Genomic DNA, 15213 nt, shown 5'->3' with positions numbered 1-15213 from the left:
AATTGCAGTTCCTACTAGTAGCTTTTAACGATGATCCATGAGCCTAGAAACTTCTTAACTGATTTCTTTTATATATATATATATATATATATATATATATATATATATATATATATAAATCTTAAAGCCTAAGGAGCCTAGGATAAACTATATTCCAAAGAAAGAGTCTCCTCTCAGTTAATGACCGATAAATAGGTCTCAGTGTCTATTTGAAGTGAAGAAATTCGTGTATAAACGCTCTCCTGGGCTGTCCTTTCCACATGAGGACCGTTAGTCCCATCTGGGAAGCCTACACAAAGGGTCACACGCAAGCCGTCGTCTGTTTGGAGTTTCTTGGTATGAAAACCTGAGTGGCGTTTGGACTCTCAAGCCTTAAAATGGTTTTGTTTCCTCCTCTCCTTCTTAAACAGATGATTTTCCTAAACCCCAGATCACCGTTCAGCCAGAAACACAGTCGGCAATAAAAGGTTCCAATTTGAGTTTTATCTGCTCAGCCGCCAGCAGCAGTGACTCCCCAATGACTTTTGCTTGGAAAAAAGACAATGAACTACTGCACGATGCCGAAATGGAAAATTACGCACACCTGCGGGCGCAGGGCGGCGAGGTGATGGAGTACACCACCATTCTCCGGCTCCGCAACGTGGAATTTGCCAGCGAAGGGAAATATCAGTGTGTCATCTCCAATCACTTCGGTTCATCCTACTCTGTCAAAGCCAAGCTTACAGTAAATAGTATGTGACCTGACTTTTCCATTTGCGTGTAGAGACGCCTTTTAGATTTGGTTTTCTCTCTTTCTCTTCCTTCCACCGCTGTCTCCTGCTCATGGTTCCCCACCTAACCCTGCCTCTCTCTGCCTCTCAGTCCACAACGTCAAGATCCTTGGTACCTACGTGAGCACTTCCCGTGTGCAGGACCCCGTCTTGGTGGGTAGCACGGAGAGGAACCACACGTCATTTGTGTGGTCCACTCTTTGGGAGTTTGCAACGTGTTAGTCTGATGTGGGAGGCCATGAAGGGTGGCTTTGCAGCACCCCACCTTTAATTCAGAGATCTGGCTTTGGAGCCTGCCACTCCTGCTTACAGCTGAGTGACTCTTAGCAAGATGCTTAACCTCCCTGTGCCTCCATTTCCACATCTTTCAATTAGGAACAGCAGTACCTACCTCACGGAGGTATGATAATAATTGGTGTAAAGGACTTAGCCTGGAATACAGTGAATGCTGACTAAATGCACCAAGTATTAGCTGCCGTTAATAAAAATACATAATTGTTTGCTTTGTGTGACCCGAATACGTTTTGTTTTTTGTTTTTTGTTTTTTTTAATGACAGGAACCTTACCACTTTATTATTTAATTATTTGTACCTTCCAGGGTAAAAGATTTTGGTGTATGATTCATTAATGCATTCATTCCACAAATGGCTGCGGAGGCCTGATGCATAGAACGATTTTGAGTTTAAAATTGTAGGACACAAAGAAAAAATAAATAAATAAATAATAAAATAAAATTGTAGGACACAACATGTATCTGAAGTCACAGAATGTTAGAGCCAGGAGGGACTTAAAAAAAAAAAAGATGATGATGATGATGATGATGAAATGAGTGGTCTGGGTACAAAGAGGTGAATTGATCTGCCCAAGATCTCCCAGATAATTACTGAGGAAACTAAAAAGTAAGTGGGAGAAAGTAGAAAGCTGTATAGTCTGTCCATCAGGTGACCCGTGTGTCAGCCTGACCTCATCCTTTCTGTACCTGTGTGTAATCTTGAGGGGATCTCTTCATCTCAACTTTAGATTCTTTGTCTTGCAGTCAGAAATAACCTCTGCCTGACCTATGGCAGGGGCATTTGTGAGTATACGTTAAAAACAAAACAGAATGAAAATCTTTAAAACTCTGTAGCACTAATACACACTCTTTATCTGATTTCAGTGCTCCCTTCCTTCACCAAGACCCCCATGGACCTCACCATCCGTGCCGGGGCCATGGCGCGCTTGGAGTGCGCTGCCCTGGGACATCCAGCCCCACAGATAGCCTGGCAGAAGGATGGGGGTACAGACTTCCCAGCCGCGAGGGAGAGACGCATGCATGTTATGCCTGAGGATGATGTGTTCTTTATTGTGGATGTGAAGATAGAGGACATTGGGGTTTACAGCTGCACAGCCCAGAACAGTGCGGGAAGCATTTCTGCTAATGCAACTCTGACTGTCCTGGGTAAGTGGTTATTGTCAGATTCCGTGATAAAAATTAAACACGCTAGCTCGGCCAAAGGCCTTAAGTGTCAGAAGTTGCGAGGGTGAGAGGTAATGCATAGGACACTGCCCTTCCCTGGAAAGAACAGACGGCTTCCCAGGAGTGCCTTACATCTGTGTGTGTGGCCGATGGGACAAGTCTATTCCTCTCTTTCAAGGGTCAGGGAAGAGTAAATGCTGTGTCGCTTCCCCGTTTTTGCAGGAATCACCTTCCTCTCCCCTACTCTCCCCATCGCATAGGCTCTACCCGCAGTCTCCACCCTATGAAACACGTATAAGAAGATAAGTCATGTGAGCACTTTGGGAAGGACCTATCCTCTCTTGTCTTGGTCTACTGTACCGTTCTGGAAACCAGAGTGTGTCTTTTACCTTTTGCCTAAACAGGAGCTTTTGAAAAAGGTGCACGTGTTCATCGTATACGTATCTTTGAGGGAGTTGAGCAAAGTAGCCTATGAACACCAAAGAATAGATGTACCTTCAGACTTTAGCATATAGGTTTGGACATCCAGCCCCAGAAAGTTCCCCCTTAAAAATTTAAACATTCTGACTTTTTTTCATTCATCGACCTACCCCCCTGCTTAAAATTATTTTTAGGCACTTTTTCCATTTCTAAGAGATACCTAGAATGTTTTGCATTGCCCCTCTCGTTCCATCCCAAGAGTGGGAGAGACTTGGCAGCCTAGGTGGCTCAGCGGTTTAGCACTGCCTTCGGCCCAGGGTGTGATCCTGGGGTCCCGGGATCGAGTCCCACATCAGGCTCCCTGCATGGAGCCTGCTTCTCCCTCTGCCTGTGTCTCTGCCTTTCTCTGTCTCTCATGAATAAATAAAATGAATTAAAAAAAAAAAAAAAGACTGGGAGAGACTGAGATTGAAAAAAAATAGTAAACATTATCCTTAACAGGTGTTACAAGTGACAGCCAGGTAACAGAATGCAATCCCGATCGTGGTGTGTGTGTGTAGGCTCTCAAAGGAGCATACGCGTGAGGCCGTGGAAGGGTACGATGGGTACGAAGGGTTCCATTGGTATGCACTCGGGGGGTGGGTCTTCGGACCTACCTGCCAAACCCAATCTCATGGAGGGGCTTAAAAGCACACCCCTTGTTATTTCAGAAACACCATCATTTTTGCGGCCCCTGCTAGACCGAACCGTGACCAAGGGAGAAACTGCTGTCCTGCAGTGCATCGCTGGAGGCAGCCCCCCTCCCAGGTTGAACTGGACCAAGGACGACAGCCCCTTGGTGGTCACCGAAAGGCACTTCTTTGCAGCAGGCAATCAGCTGCTGATCATCGTGGACTCTGATGTCAGTGATGCCGGGAAATACACATGTGAAATGTCGAACACCCTGGGCACCGAGAGGGGCAACGTGCGCCTCAGCGTGATCCCCACGCCCACCTGCGACTCCCCTCAGATGACCGCCTCGTCACTGGACGATGACGGGTGGGCCACCGTGGGCGTCGTGATCATAGCGGTGGTGTGCTGCGTGGTGGGCACGTCGCTCGTGTGGGTGGTCATCATATACCACACAAGGCGGAGGAACGAAGATTGCAGCATCACCAACACAGGTGTGTAAACAGAAGCTTGGCCCCGGGGGGCCGTAGTCATGTGTGTCTGTGGTCCTGTGGTCATTTTCTTCCAGAATGTGTGTGTCTCTCACAGCCTGAGGCCGTGTCAGAAGGGTGACTCATTTGTTTCAAACGGCAGGAATATGGTCAGCTAAAAATAACACCCCGGCCCCTAATAAAGCTGGTGGTGTTTAAAGATTAATCCTTTTTGTTAAGCCCCCCGCAGAATGCCCTGCTGGCTGTGCGATCCGGTCCAAACACAGAGTCAAGCAGTCCCACTGCTTCACACGGGGGTGACCTACGAGGCCTCCCCCCCGTGTAGCTCTTGTCTCATCATGGGTGTGCCCGTGTGCGTGTGCAGGCGTGCAGGGAGGATCCCGTTACTGTTGGGAGGGGCCGTGACTTGAGGAACATGTGTGAACTCCCACACCCATGCATCCTGAGTCCGAAACACGGCAGAAATCAAGCTTAATTGGGGAGCTTAGCTACTACCCCACCGAGACTCCCAGGCCTTTATGTTTTGGAACATCACTTTCAGAAATTCGGGAGGGGCATCCAGATAAAAGTAGAAAATTGGCCTGTGCTGCCCCCAGCAGCAGAGCCCCAGTCTTCCTCACCTGAGGACTGGACAACCGAGATGGGTTTTCAGGAGTAGATTTCTTTGGTCTGGACACAAACGGAGACCGTGTATGTACTGTCCATCGGGGAAGGTTGTAGGGCCGTGTCCAGTCATTCCTGGTTAACACTGCTGTCGGGTTACAGATGAGACCAACTTGCCGGCAGATATCCCGAGTTACTTGTCATCTCAGGGAACCTTAGCCGACAGGCAGGATGGCTACATCTCCTCAGAAAGCGGAAGCCACCACCAGTTCGTCACTTCTTCAGGAGGTGGATTTTTCTTACCGCAACATGACAGCAATGGTAAGTGTTTAAAATGAACCCTGGACCCCATGGTTGTCTTGAAACAATCTGATGGAAAGGCTCGGATACAGTATTAATTTTCACCAGAAATAGATACACTCCTAGATCTAGGGACTGACCCAAGATCACTGGCAAAGCTGAAATTAAATGTGGTTATGCCTTTCTCTTAAATACTAGAAAAATCTTTGTTTCTGATAATAAGAGAAGACAAGTAGGAAAATTAGAGCTTAATTTCTCAAAAAAAAAAAAAAAAGCCTAATTTCTCCATGCAGCATGATACTTTCTTTATAAAAAACAGTTTTTTTTTTATTTTTTTATGATAGTCACACAGAGAGAGAGAGAGGCAGAGACATAGGCAGAGGGAGAAGCAGGCTCCACGCACCGGGAGCCTGACGTGGGATTCGATCCCAGGTCTTCAGGATCGTGCCCTGGGCCAAAGGCAGGCGCTAAACCGCTGCGCCACCCAGGGATCCCGATACTTTCTTTATGCTCGAAGTATTCCTTGGCACTAAAAGTCCTCCTTTCTTAAATGGCATTAACTGGTTTCACATATGGTCGTAAAACGTCAAAATGATTTAAGATTCTATTAGAGAAATCAGATTTTTGACTCTTTAAGAACTGCACGGTTTTAAGAATGCTCGTGGAGGAGCCGTAATGCAGGCACACGGGCTTGGTCCAAGACCCCCTTCCGACACTTGCTCCCTGTGCATCCTGGGCAGTCATACACTATTTCCTTATTAGGTGGTTATGAAATTCAGTCAAATGATATCGGAAACCTGTATGGTGCTTGGCACACATCAAGGGCTCCCAAAGTAGAAACTGTTGACATTCTTTTCAAACATTTTACCGTCTTTTCCCACAAGCACTTATTGACTATCTGCTCTGCGGTGGATCCCGGAGTCAACGTGTTTTCGGACTCCTAGTGTAGGCAGTGGTGAGACCAGGAAAAGGCAACAAATGGTCACAAAGTGTTTGGCAAGGCAGGTGATAGAGGGTATACAGATGGAAGATTTGCACACACACACACACACACGGGGGTGTTCTGGTTGCAGCCTCCTTCAAATGTAGCAGGGTCTACTGAAGAGACATTTATGAAAGCTTAAAGCGACAGACCCGGAACATAATAATGCCGTGTCACTTGGATGCTGGGGCTGGCGATTGATCCTCTGGGAGCAGCTCTAGAGGCCACCAGCCCTGACTGTGAATCACGTCTTGCGCCTTCTTTTCTGAGACTGCCCAGTTCCCGCTTCCCAGGCACATGGCCCATCGAGGCCTCTCTCACCTGTGCTACATCTCTTGTCCTCGTGGCCACGACTAACCGGCACATCATTTCTGGGTTGTTTGGCTCAGATACTCACAATAGAGTGGGCGGGGCGGGGGGGGTTGTTGTTTGGGCTGAGCTCAGCTTTGAGCTGAGCATTCAGAGATCATTTGTTGAATGCCACTTCCTGGTCCTGCTCATCTGTGACTTTCGGGAGGGAGGGGGCAGCGCTGATGGCCTCGTGTGTTTCAGGCCACGGCTGCTTTGGCTGCAGTGTGCACGTGCAGGTCAGTTCCTCTTGGATGCTCCTGGGCGCCAGCACCCAGGTGAACACATGTCGTAGAATGGTTAATCGCGTCCTCTTCTTGGAAGATGGCACAGATTTAGTCACTAATCTGTAGGCCTCAGTAAATGTTTTAAAACCCTAACATAAATTTCTCTAGTTTTTTTCTTTTGTATGCCATTCTATCCAAAATTTTTATCTATAAATATGGAAAATGCCCAAAGTGGAGAGAATGTTGACAGGTACTTGAATCAAATTCATTCAGTGACTACAATGTCTGTTTTGAAGGGACCTGCCACATTGACAATAGTAGTGAAGCCGATGTGGAAGTTGCCACGGATCCGTTCCTTTGTCCCTTTCTGGGGTCCTCAGGCCCTGTGTATTTGAAGGGGAATGTGTACAGCTCAGATCCATTTGAAGCCTATCATACAGGTATGTGATTCTCTTACCTGAGTTCTCTTCTGTTTCCTGGAGACTTCCAGAAGCACTAACTCCATCTCTGATACTGTCCTCAATTTTCAAAGGTTGTGGTCCTGACCTGAGAACAGCCTTGATGGACCACTGTGAGCCCAGTTACATAAAGAAAAAGGAGTGCTACCCATGTCCTTATCCTTCAGAGGACTCCTGCGAACAGAGTGTCAGTGATATAGGATGGCCTTCACATGTGAGGAAGTTACTCAACTCTACTTACTCTCAAAATGAAGGACCTGGAGTGAAAAGTTTGTGTCTAAACAAGTCCTCTTTAGATTTTAGTCCAAGTCCAGAGCCAGCATCAGTTACTTCAAATAATTCTTTCATGGGTAAGTTTATTAAATTATTAGACACCTTGACTCAGGCAGGACTCCTGTTCCAAGTTGCATGTGGGAGAGCAATGAGCCTCAAATGCCAAACTTGTTGAAAAATGTTTTTTTCTTTTTTTTTAAATCATGTTGTCATGACATCCTATGAGTTAGTATACGTGTTTCTAAAGGCAAAGTCAGACATGGAGGATTTTACTTGATTATGTATTTAATCCGTAACTAAGCCTTAGGAGCTTTCTGGTTAACTCTGTGTGTGGCATCATCTAGAGGACAAGTTTTGGGAGTGACTTAGGAGCTCCATTTGTCAGCCATGTGGAAAAAGTGGTTTTGGGCTACAGCAGCTTTTGGGGTGGAGTTGTATGCACTGCATGATTGTGGTTTGGGATGTCTGGTGGGTCACCCTTTGACTCTGGTCAAAGGGTGGACAGCGTCCCACCTGGCAACAACCGCCTGTCAGCCAGGCCGGACTGCTTTGGCAGAGGAGACCATCAGAGCCTCAAAGCCCAAGTCGATGGTGGTAGACTCTGGCTAGCGCCAAGACTTGTTTGTGGATTTCTTTTTGTCTAGTGCATGGGGACGAAGGGTGGAAGAACTGAGATCATCTTTTCACTAAATGGAGATATGGGAAAATGAACCACAAATTGTCTTGTTTTAATAATAAAAAAAAGAATCTTAAAATATTTTACCCAATTTTGAGAAATTGTATGTTTTGTCACAGTATAATTGCTTACTCCTTTTTCAAAAAATGAAAATGACTTTTTTATGACTGTGACAAGAATTTGAGGCAGTTAAATAATATTTTGCCAGTAAAGAAGAAAGGGCAAGGCATCAGGATTATTTTGGAAGAAACTTTCTATACCCAGGTGCAGTTGATACCTGCTAACCCACAATCCAGATCTCCTTCATGGAGAATTGTAGACTGTCAAGTACTAAAGCCAGGGTTTGGAAGAACTTACACTGGGGAACCTCATTGCTCAATGATTACTATTACTGTAGAGGATGAAATGTGATAAAGAATGGGCATACGGTATTCATTACCCAGCTCCATATTGTAAGTTCTCTCTCCATAACTGGATGCACACACACCCGATACCATAAATGACTTGTAGAAAACATTTACTCGTGTTCACGGGCTAAGATGCTCCTTCATTGGAAATGTGTTTTGATTTACATGCTAGCCAGTGGACCCATTCGCTCAAGGGCTTGCTTGCTTGCTTTCAGGAACATTTGGAAAGCCTCTGAAGAGAGCTCATCTGGATGCCTTTTCAAGCTTTGGACAGCCAGTGGATTGTCAGCCAAGAGCCTTTCACCTGAAAACTCGTTCTTCCCCAGACTTGGACTCTGAGTCAGAGGAATATGGGAAAGAAAGGACAGATTTTCAGCAAGAAAATCACACATGTACCTATAAACAGACCGTAGAAAACCACAGGACTCCAAATTTTCAGTCTTATGACTTGGACACATAGACAGAATGAGAGCAAAGAAGAGCTCTAACATACTACCTCAAGTGGACTTTTATTTAAAAGAGAGAATCCTATGTTTTTAAATGGAGTTATGAATTTTAAAAGGATAAAATGTCTTATTTATACAGATGGACCAAAATTACAAAAAGTTATAAAAATTTTATACTGGGAGTAACTTTCATATAAGAATACCTTTTTAAAACTATTTTAACTTTGTTTTATGCAAAAAAAAAAAATCTTATGTAAGTTAATGGTGTGAATCCATGACCTTTTTATGTATTTTTATAATGCCAGATTTCTTTTTATTGAAAATGAGTACTAAAGCATTTTAAATAATACCTGTCTTGTACCCTTTTTGAATAGAGTTCACTTAATTTTATTTTGCACATTGCATTTAATAAAATGTGTCATTGGGATCCCATGCCCCATTTATACAACTACAGTTTTTATTGTTTTTGACACATTTTAGGCTTAATAATTTCATATTATCATGTCTCAAATTGATGGAAATTAGGCTCAGCACATTAAAATATAAGCAAAAAGATGACCACTCTGCCTATCACACAAGGTTGAGGTAATACGGACTCTAATTGGATTAGTGTATGTGAAAGCACATTATAAATGTAAAAGAACTACAAAGATTTGAGGTACATTAATTTATTCCTAACTTTACAAATAAAAAAAAGATTTGTTGGTATAGTCTGCTCTAATGCAGTACAGCCACCATTGCTTAAATCACTGTTCAAGCCATGTTTCTTTAATTATAATAATGCCTTATGTGGTCTAATGCCCTGTGCTTTTCCAAATAGTTTCACATTCACCATCCCTTTAATTATAACAAGAGCGTGGTTTATTGCACATTTCTATAGTTAAAATGGCTATAACCAAGGTGGATTTTCATCCAGTGTTCCAGCTGAGAATGGGATGTTGATGGAATTCTTGGTTATTCTTACTGATTTTCTGCTGGATGAGCAGTTCTAATAGAAAAGCTACTTTTAAACTATTCTGCAACATTCCTTAAGAATTAAAATACTTTTCTAATTTGGTCATCCTGCTCTACTTGTTAAAAACTGAGTATCAAATCTGTTACTTGAACGATTTAAAATACTTGTTTTAAACAGTACTTAGATAAAAACGGCATTACATGACTGGCGTGTACACACACAAAATGAATATAGTCATTTTAAAAATTAAGCGACATTGTCTTAAGTAATTGAAATAAACTTAAGCTTAACAATTCACATGATGAAACGGGATTGTTTTAAAACAAATTCTTGTTTTCATCTGTAGTGTAAAGACAAATCCTCTTGCCCAGAAGTTAGATATGCGTGGGAAGAGTTAACATCACACATTAAGCTTTAAAATCTAACTTGATGAAGGTGTTAATTTATGCCATTGTCAGTTCTTTGAACTAAAGTGAAAGCAGATATTAGAAAAGCAAATTCTTCTCAGAGGATCTGTTGGGGGTGACTTTTCCTGCTTAATCAGTGTATAGCTTTGTTGTTTGTGAGCCAGAAACCTGGAACTCAGATTCAGTAAGATTTTCCTCCTTTAGTTTGGACACCAGAGGCCAGGAAGTGGATCCTTCCCTGGACCACCAGTAACTAACTGCAGAGAAGTGATTTTATATGCTTTGGCTTTATCCTATTGCCAGATTCTCAAAATCGTATTGTTAATCTGTCTTCATTATTGCCAGATGCCATGCAAGCATTGATAGAGATCTATTCAATTATCAACCTCTTATAAGGATTTAGTTTTTCCAGAGTTAGCCCCAAAGGGTTAAATCATTAACACTTGAAATTCAAAAAGTAGATTTACTCTACATTAATACGGTCTTTCCCTTTCACTCTGTGCTGAAACCTATGAATTACATATAATTTTGGCTGTAGGGAGAAGCAAGCAATTTCTCATTGACATTTGCAGGAAAAGAATATATAATATTGAGTCTCCATATTAAAATGAATCTAGTAGGTATTAAGATATCCTAAAATAATAGACTACAGAAAAAAATAGATGTAAATATTAAATCATTTGGCTTATTTGAAAAGAAATGCTTAAAATTTTCAGTTTAATCTTTCTATACTTTCCAATAAAGACCAATTCATGTACAACATATCTTAATGTCGTAGATGTGATGTTCACCCAACTTCGACACTGTTTTTTCTTCATTACTAACGCTAATGATAACATCGTTACTATGTATAATCTTGGCTGATTTTTAAGATATTGGGAGATAAATATTCCTTACTTGTGGCCAACAACATTTTATGAAATACAATCCGTGGGACGTTAACAAACTTATTTTCCCAGTCTCCTTACAGAAAGAAACCAAAAATTATTTCTTAAAATATAGCCAATGGTACTATTATTTTTAAAAAAGGAAAGTGATTTGGTATTTGTACACACCTGAGGGGTTTTAGTCTTTTTGATTTAATGTGATAGGAAGTAATTCATAACCAATATTACAATAGATGTGCTTTGGTGGTATTTTTGAAAGAGAATGAGAACCAAATGTTACCGCAGAGTGCCTGTTCTGTGCCTCCCACTCTTGGAATCTGCAGTGGTTGGACTTGTGTAATAGGATAATTTAGAACTCACTATTTTTTAAGACAGTATTCTATTAACACATTGAATAACTCAGTGTCCTGCCAAAAAAACTATTAGAGTCTTCAAAGAGGGGTACAGTTTCTTCACGAATTGAATAATTTCAATATTCTAGAAATATCCAGTTACCAGAACTTATCTTTTTCATGAGGCATTGCTTAAACAAATGTATAAAAAGTCTTGAAACAGTCTCAAGAGGTTTTAGATTTGTCCAAAAATGGCACAGAGGTACTTTAGTTGGGATTTTCTTTTAAGAGAGAAGAGGGTTCGCCAACATATATTTACTGAGTTATCCCAATATTTGGTGTCTTTGGTTCTATTTTTTTAATTTAAATTCAATCAATTAAAGTGTTATTGGTTTTACAGATAGAGGTCAGTGATTCATCAGTCTTATATAACACCCAGTGCTCATTACATCACCCAGTTACCCCGTCTTCCCACCTCCCTCCCCTCCAACAAACAGACCCTCAGTTTGTTTCCTATGATTAAGAGTTTCTCATGGTTTATCCCCTTCTCCGATTTCGTCTTGCTTTATATCTTCTTCTTTTGCCCTACGATCCCGTTTTGTTTCTTAAATTCCACAGATGAGTGAGATCATATAATTGTCTTTCTCTGATTGATGTATTTTGCCTAGCATAGTACCCTCTAGTTGCATCCACATTGCAAATGGTAAGATTGCTCTTTTTGATGGCTGAGTAGTATTCCACTGTGTACATATGTATCACATCTTTATCTGTTCATCTGTTGACGCACATCTGGGCTCTTTCCACAATTTGGCTATTGTAGACATTGCTGCTATAAACAATGGGGTGCAGGTGCCCCTTCGGATCACCACATTTGTACCTTTGCAGTGAATCCCTAGTAGTGCAATTGCTGGGTCATAGAGGGTAGCTCTATTTTCAGCTTTTTGAGGAAGCTCCATACCATTTCCCAGAGTGACTGCACCAGCTTGCATCCCCACCAACAGTGCAAGAGGGTTCCCCCTTCCTGCATCCTTACCAACATCTGTTGTTTCCTGACTTGGTAATTGTAACCATTCTGATTGGTGTGGGGTGGTATCTCATTGGGGTTTTGATTTGTATTTCCCTGATGCCGAGTGACATTGAGCATTTTTTCTTGTGTCTGCTGGCCATTTGTATGTCTTCTTTGGAGAAATGTCTGTTCACATCTTCAGGCCATTTTTTTTTTTTTTTTTGAGAAACCTGGTAGTGATGAGTGTCTTTTAATATAGATGTTTGATTTTACTTGAGATATATTATCAAGATAAAACTCCCTTGAAAATCTATATTATAGATTGAAATGTATACAACTCAAATTCTCACTAGTATAAGAATTGTAATTTCTTATTCCTACTGTATTTAGTGTCAAGAGTCTGAATTCTATATCCTCCCATGTGGTTACTGATATTCATGAATACAGAAATTATAACCAGTATTCACATGTAGCTTTTTATTAGAATTATATTTTTTAATTAAAGAATTTTTGAGATACATTTTAAGGAATAAGGCAAAGCAATTCATAACTATTACAATTTCACTCTTGGATGTAATTTTCTCATATCTTTATTGAGTTTCATGGTTGATTTTGGCTTTTAACAAGTTTAACTTTTTTTTAAATCCTGTTTGAACATAACACCTAATGCTTTCATGAGATTATTGCCATTGTTTGGGTAGTTACTTTGATGTCTCTGCATATGGCTTTATTTTGATCTACAGCTCAGAGTTGAAATTTGATAACACACTAGCAGTTATCACACATTTCATATATGCTTAGTTGTATATTTTGAATAGGTGATATAGAAAGGAGTAAAATGATCTTTGTCCTAATCATCAGTGGGACAGGAAGCAGGTTCATAAATATTTATAATACACTGTGTTAAATGCTATAACTTAGTAGGGTCCCTGTAACTGACACTAATTTTGTCTCTAATTCTAATCGAACTCCCTAAAAGTGTTACATGCAGTTCACATATCCTAGAAGAAGTTGATTATCTGGGTTTTTCCACCTGTATCCCAGAACAATTGTGCTTCCGATACTCCCGTCCATGTTTAATTATCAATAATCACCACTCCTGTAAATTTGGCACCTGAAATGTCCTCAAGATTATTTATGCCTTCCTTCTTAGCCCATTGCTACTGCCAGGTTCAGACCCTGACCTGTCTCTTAAATCAGTGTCTTGTCCTTTGTCTCTCTCTTAGCCAATTCATTGTTTCAGAGAATTATTTTTCTAAAATAGATCTGAATTGGCCACTTTCCTGTTTAAAAACCATTGATGGCTACACTTTAAGTCCCAGTTATGATGTATAAGACCTTTCACTCATTGATCCAGCCTACACTTCAAACCATACCCTCCATGTAACTGCCATTCCCCACTTTTCACAGTATGGTACAGTACCCCTCACCAGATCCTATGCACCTCTGTGGCTTTATGTTGATCTGTGTACAGCTCAATGTTGAAATTTGGCAACAACACACTTGTCCTTGTGTATATTATTTCATTTTTGTTTCAACGAGCATTTTTTTTTTTTTTTTGGTATCTACTGTGCTAGGTCCTACCATAGACTCTTGGGCTATTAACAAATACTAAAATAAATATTCTTCAATATTCTTCCCCAAGGAAACTCCTAAACACATGACAAAATTATTACCCTGAAATGTTCTTTTTTCTTCTTTTGAATCCAGAACTTTTTTCAAAAGCAAACCTTTCCTTTTTGCCCCCCACATAGCAGAACTTTATATGAACCACCATGAGAATATCAGAGGGAAGCTGTTGGTTACAAAGCCAGCTGTGATGTCATTGTATGAAAAATACTAAGAACAGTTAACCTATATGTCAATGGGACATCTTCTAGGAAGAAATAAAGGAAGTCAAAAGATCTGTATTTTTTTTTAACACTCACCAGATGATGTGGTCTAGCAGTCAGTAGGAAAATCAATTCCTGTTCAGTTTATGAAAAGTAAACAGATGGCCAGGTGTGTCAACAGATTTTTTTTTATTGGAGCTGTGCACACAGCTGCACATATTTCTCAGTCAGCTTGCATTTAGGTGTGTCTGTAGCCAGGTGACTTTTGCCCCAGTGGAATGTGTGTAGAGGTGTAAAGTGCCGCTTTCAAGCCTGGAGCACGAAACCTTTACACACACCCTTCCATGTCCTTCTCCTGCAGCGACCTGGTTGATTAGAAAGCTATTGCCTAGAGCTGCTCTTGCCTTGACCTCGCTTGTAGAAGACACTGGGTCTCTGAATGGCTCTATGGAATATGGGCTTGCTACCAACTGAGAGTATTTGCTTTGAAGCCCAACTTAATATAAGTGAGGAAAAAAGTGTTGATTGCACTTGAACATTGTCTTTTGAGTGTACTTACAACAGCTTGTCCTGCCCTATCTTGAAATAGTAATTTTAATGTGAAGAACTGCCCAAGATTCTGATTGACATTGTTCTTCATTGATTTATAAAGCTCCCTTTTAAAAATAAATAGCTTGGCCTCAATGACCGGCCCTAACACAGATGCCAGAACCTGGGCTCCACTGTTGTGGCCGGCCTTAGGCCTTTGACCCCCACTAGCATTTACTGAATACCTTCTTGTACTAGTACATCCTGCAGCCGTTACAATTTCGTATTTCCATTTCACCTGTAGACACAGTTTTAAAGGAGACTTATTAGTCATCCAGATTTTTGCAACTGTGTTTCAAGATCAATTAATTCAAGATTAATTCCTAACAACACATGAGTACCTGCAATGTGATAGGCTCTTGGGATATCAAAAATGAGTAAGACATGGCCTGGATCACTGAAGAATTCTTCTCTTGAGGAAGTTTTACCCTGATAAAACGATGGTTTTCTTATGGCAAAATTCACAACTAAAGTATATGTTAATATAATCAATTAGTAGATGCGATTTGCCTTTCTCAGGACACCACGGGTTATAAGCTGATCACTACCAGGAAAAAAAAGTGCTGTGGCCCACACAGCATTGCTCCTTTGAGTGGCCTTATAATTTACATATTACGTGGATGCTAATAATAATAACAGGTGTATAGGAAAAGAGAAGCTATTGAAAGTATGCAAAATCT

General features: G+C 41.2%; 1 protein-coding gene and 1 long non-coding RNA gene across 3 annotated transcripts in view; one reads left to right on the top strand and one right to left on the bottom strand.

Moving 5' to 3' along the window:
* LRIG3 (leucine rich repeats and immunoglobulin like domains 3) overlaps positions 1 to 10652 on the top strand; it is a 49110-nt gene extending 38458 nt beyond the window's left edge. For both annotated transcript variants that reach the window (XM_077913612.1, XM_077913610.1), the window contains exons 13-19: positions 411 to 731; positions 1927 to 2208; positions 3357 to 3809; positions 4572 to 4730; positions 6563 to 6706; positions 6799 to 7074; positions 8296 to 10652. In XM_077913612.1, coding sequence (XP_077769738.1) covers positions 411 to 731; positions 1927 to 2208; positions 3357 to 3809; positions 4572 to 4730; positions 6563 to 6706; positions 6799 to 7074; positions 8296 to 8540 — 1880 coding nt within the window. In that variant the 3' untranslated portion in view covers positions 8541 to 10652. The remainder of the gene's footprint in view (positions 1 to 410; positions 732 to 1926; positions 2209 to 3356; positions 3810 to 4571; positions 4731 to 6562; positions 6707 to 6798; positions 7075 to 8295) is intronic.
* The window catches only part of LOC144323300 (uncharacterized), a 61895-nt gene that overhangs the window by 3921 nt on the left and 42761 nt on the right, over positions 1 to 15213 (bottom strand). The window lies entirely within an intron of this gene.

Source organism: Canis aureus, chromosome 11 (assembly GCF_053574225.1).
Source record: "Canis aureus isolate CA01 chromosome 11, VMU_Caureus_v.1.0, whole genome shotgun sequence".
NCBI classification, from domain to species: Eukaryota; Metazoa; Chordata; class Mammalia; order Carnivora; family Canidae; genus Canis; species Canis aureus.
Note: the sequence above shows the minus strand (reverse complement) of the source record. Positions and strands in the feature narration are given on the sequence as shown.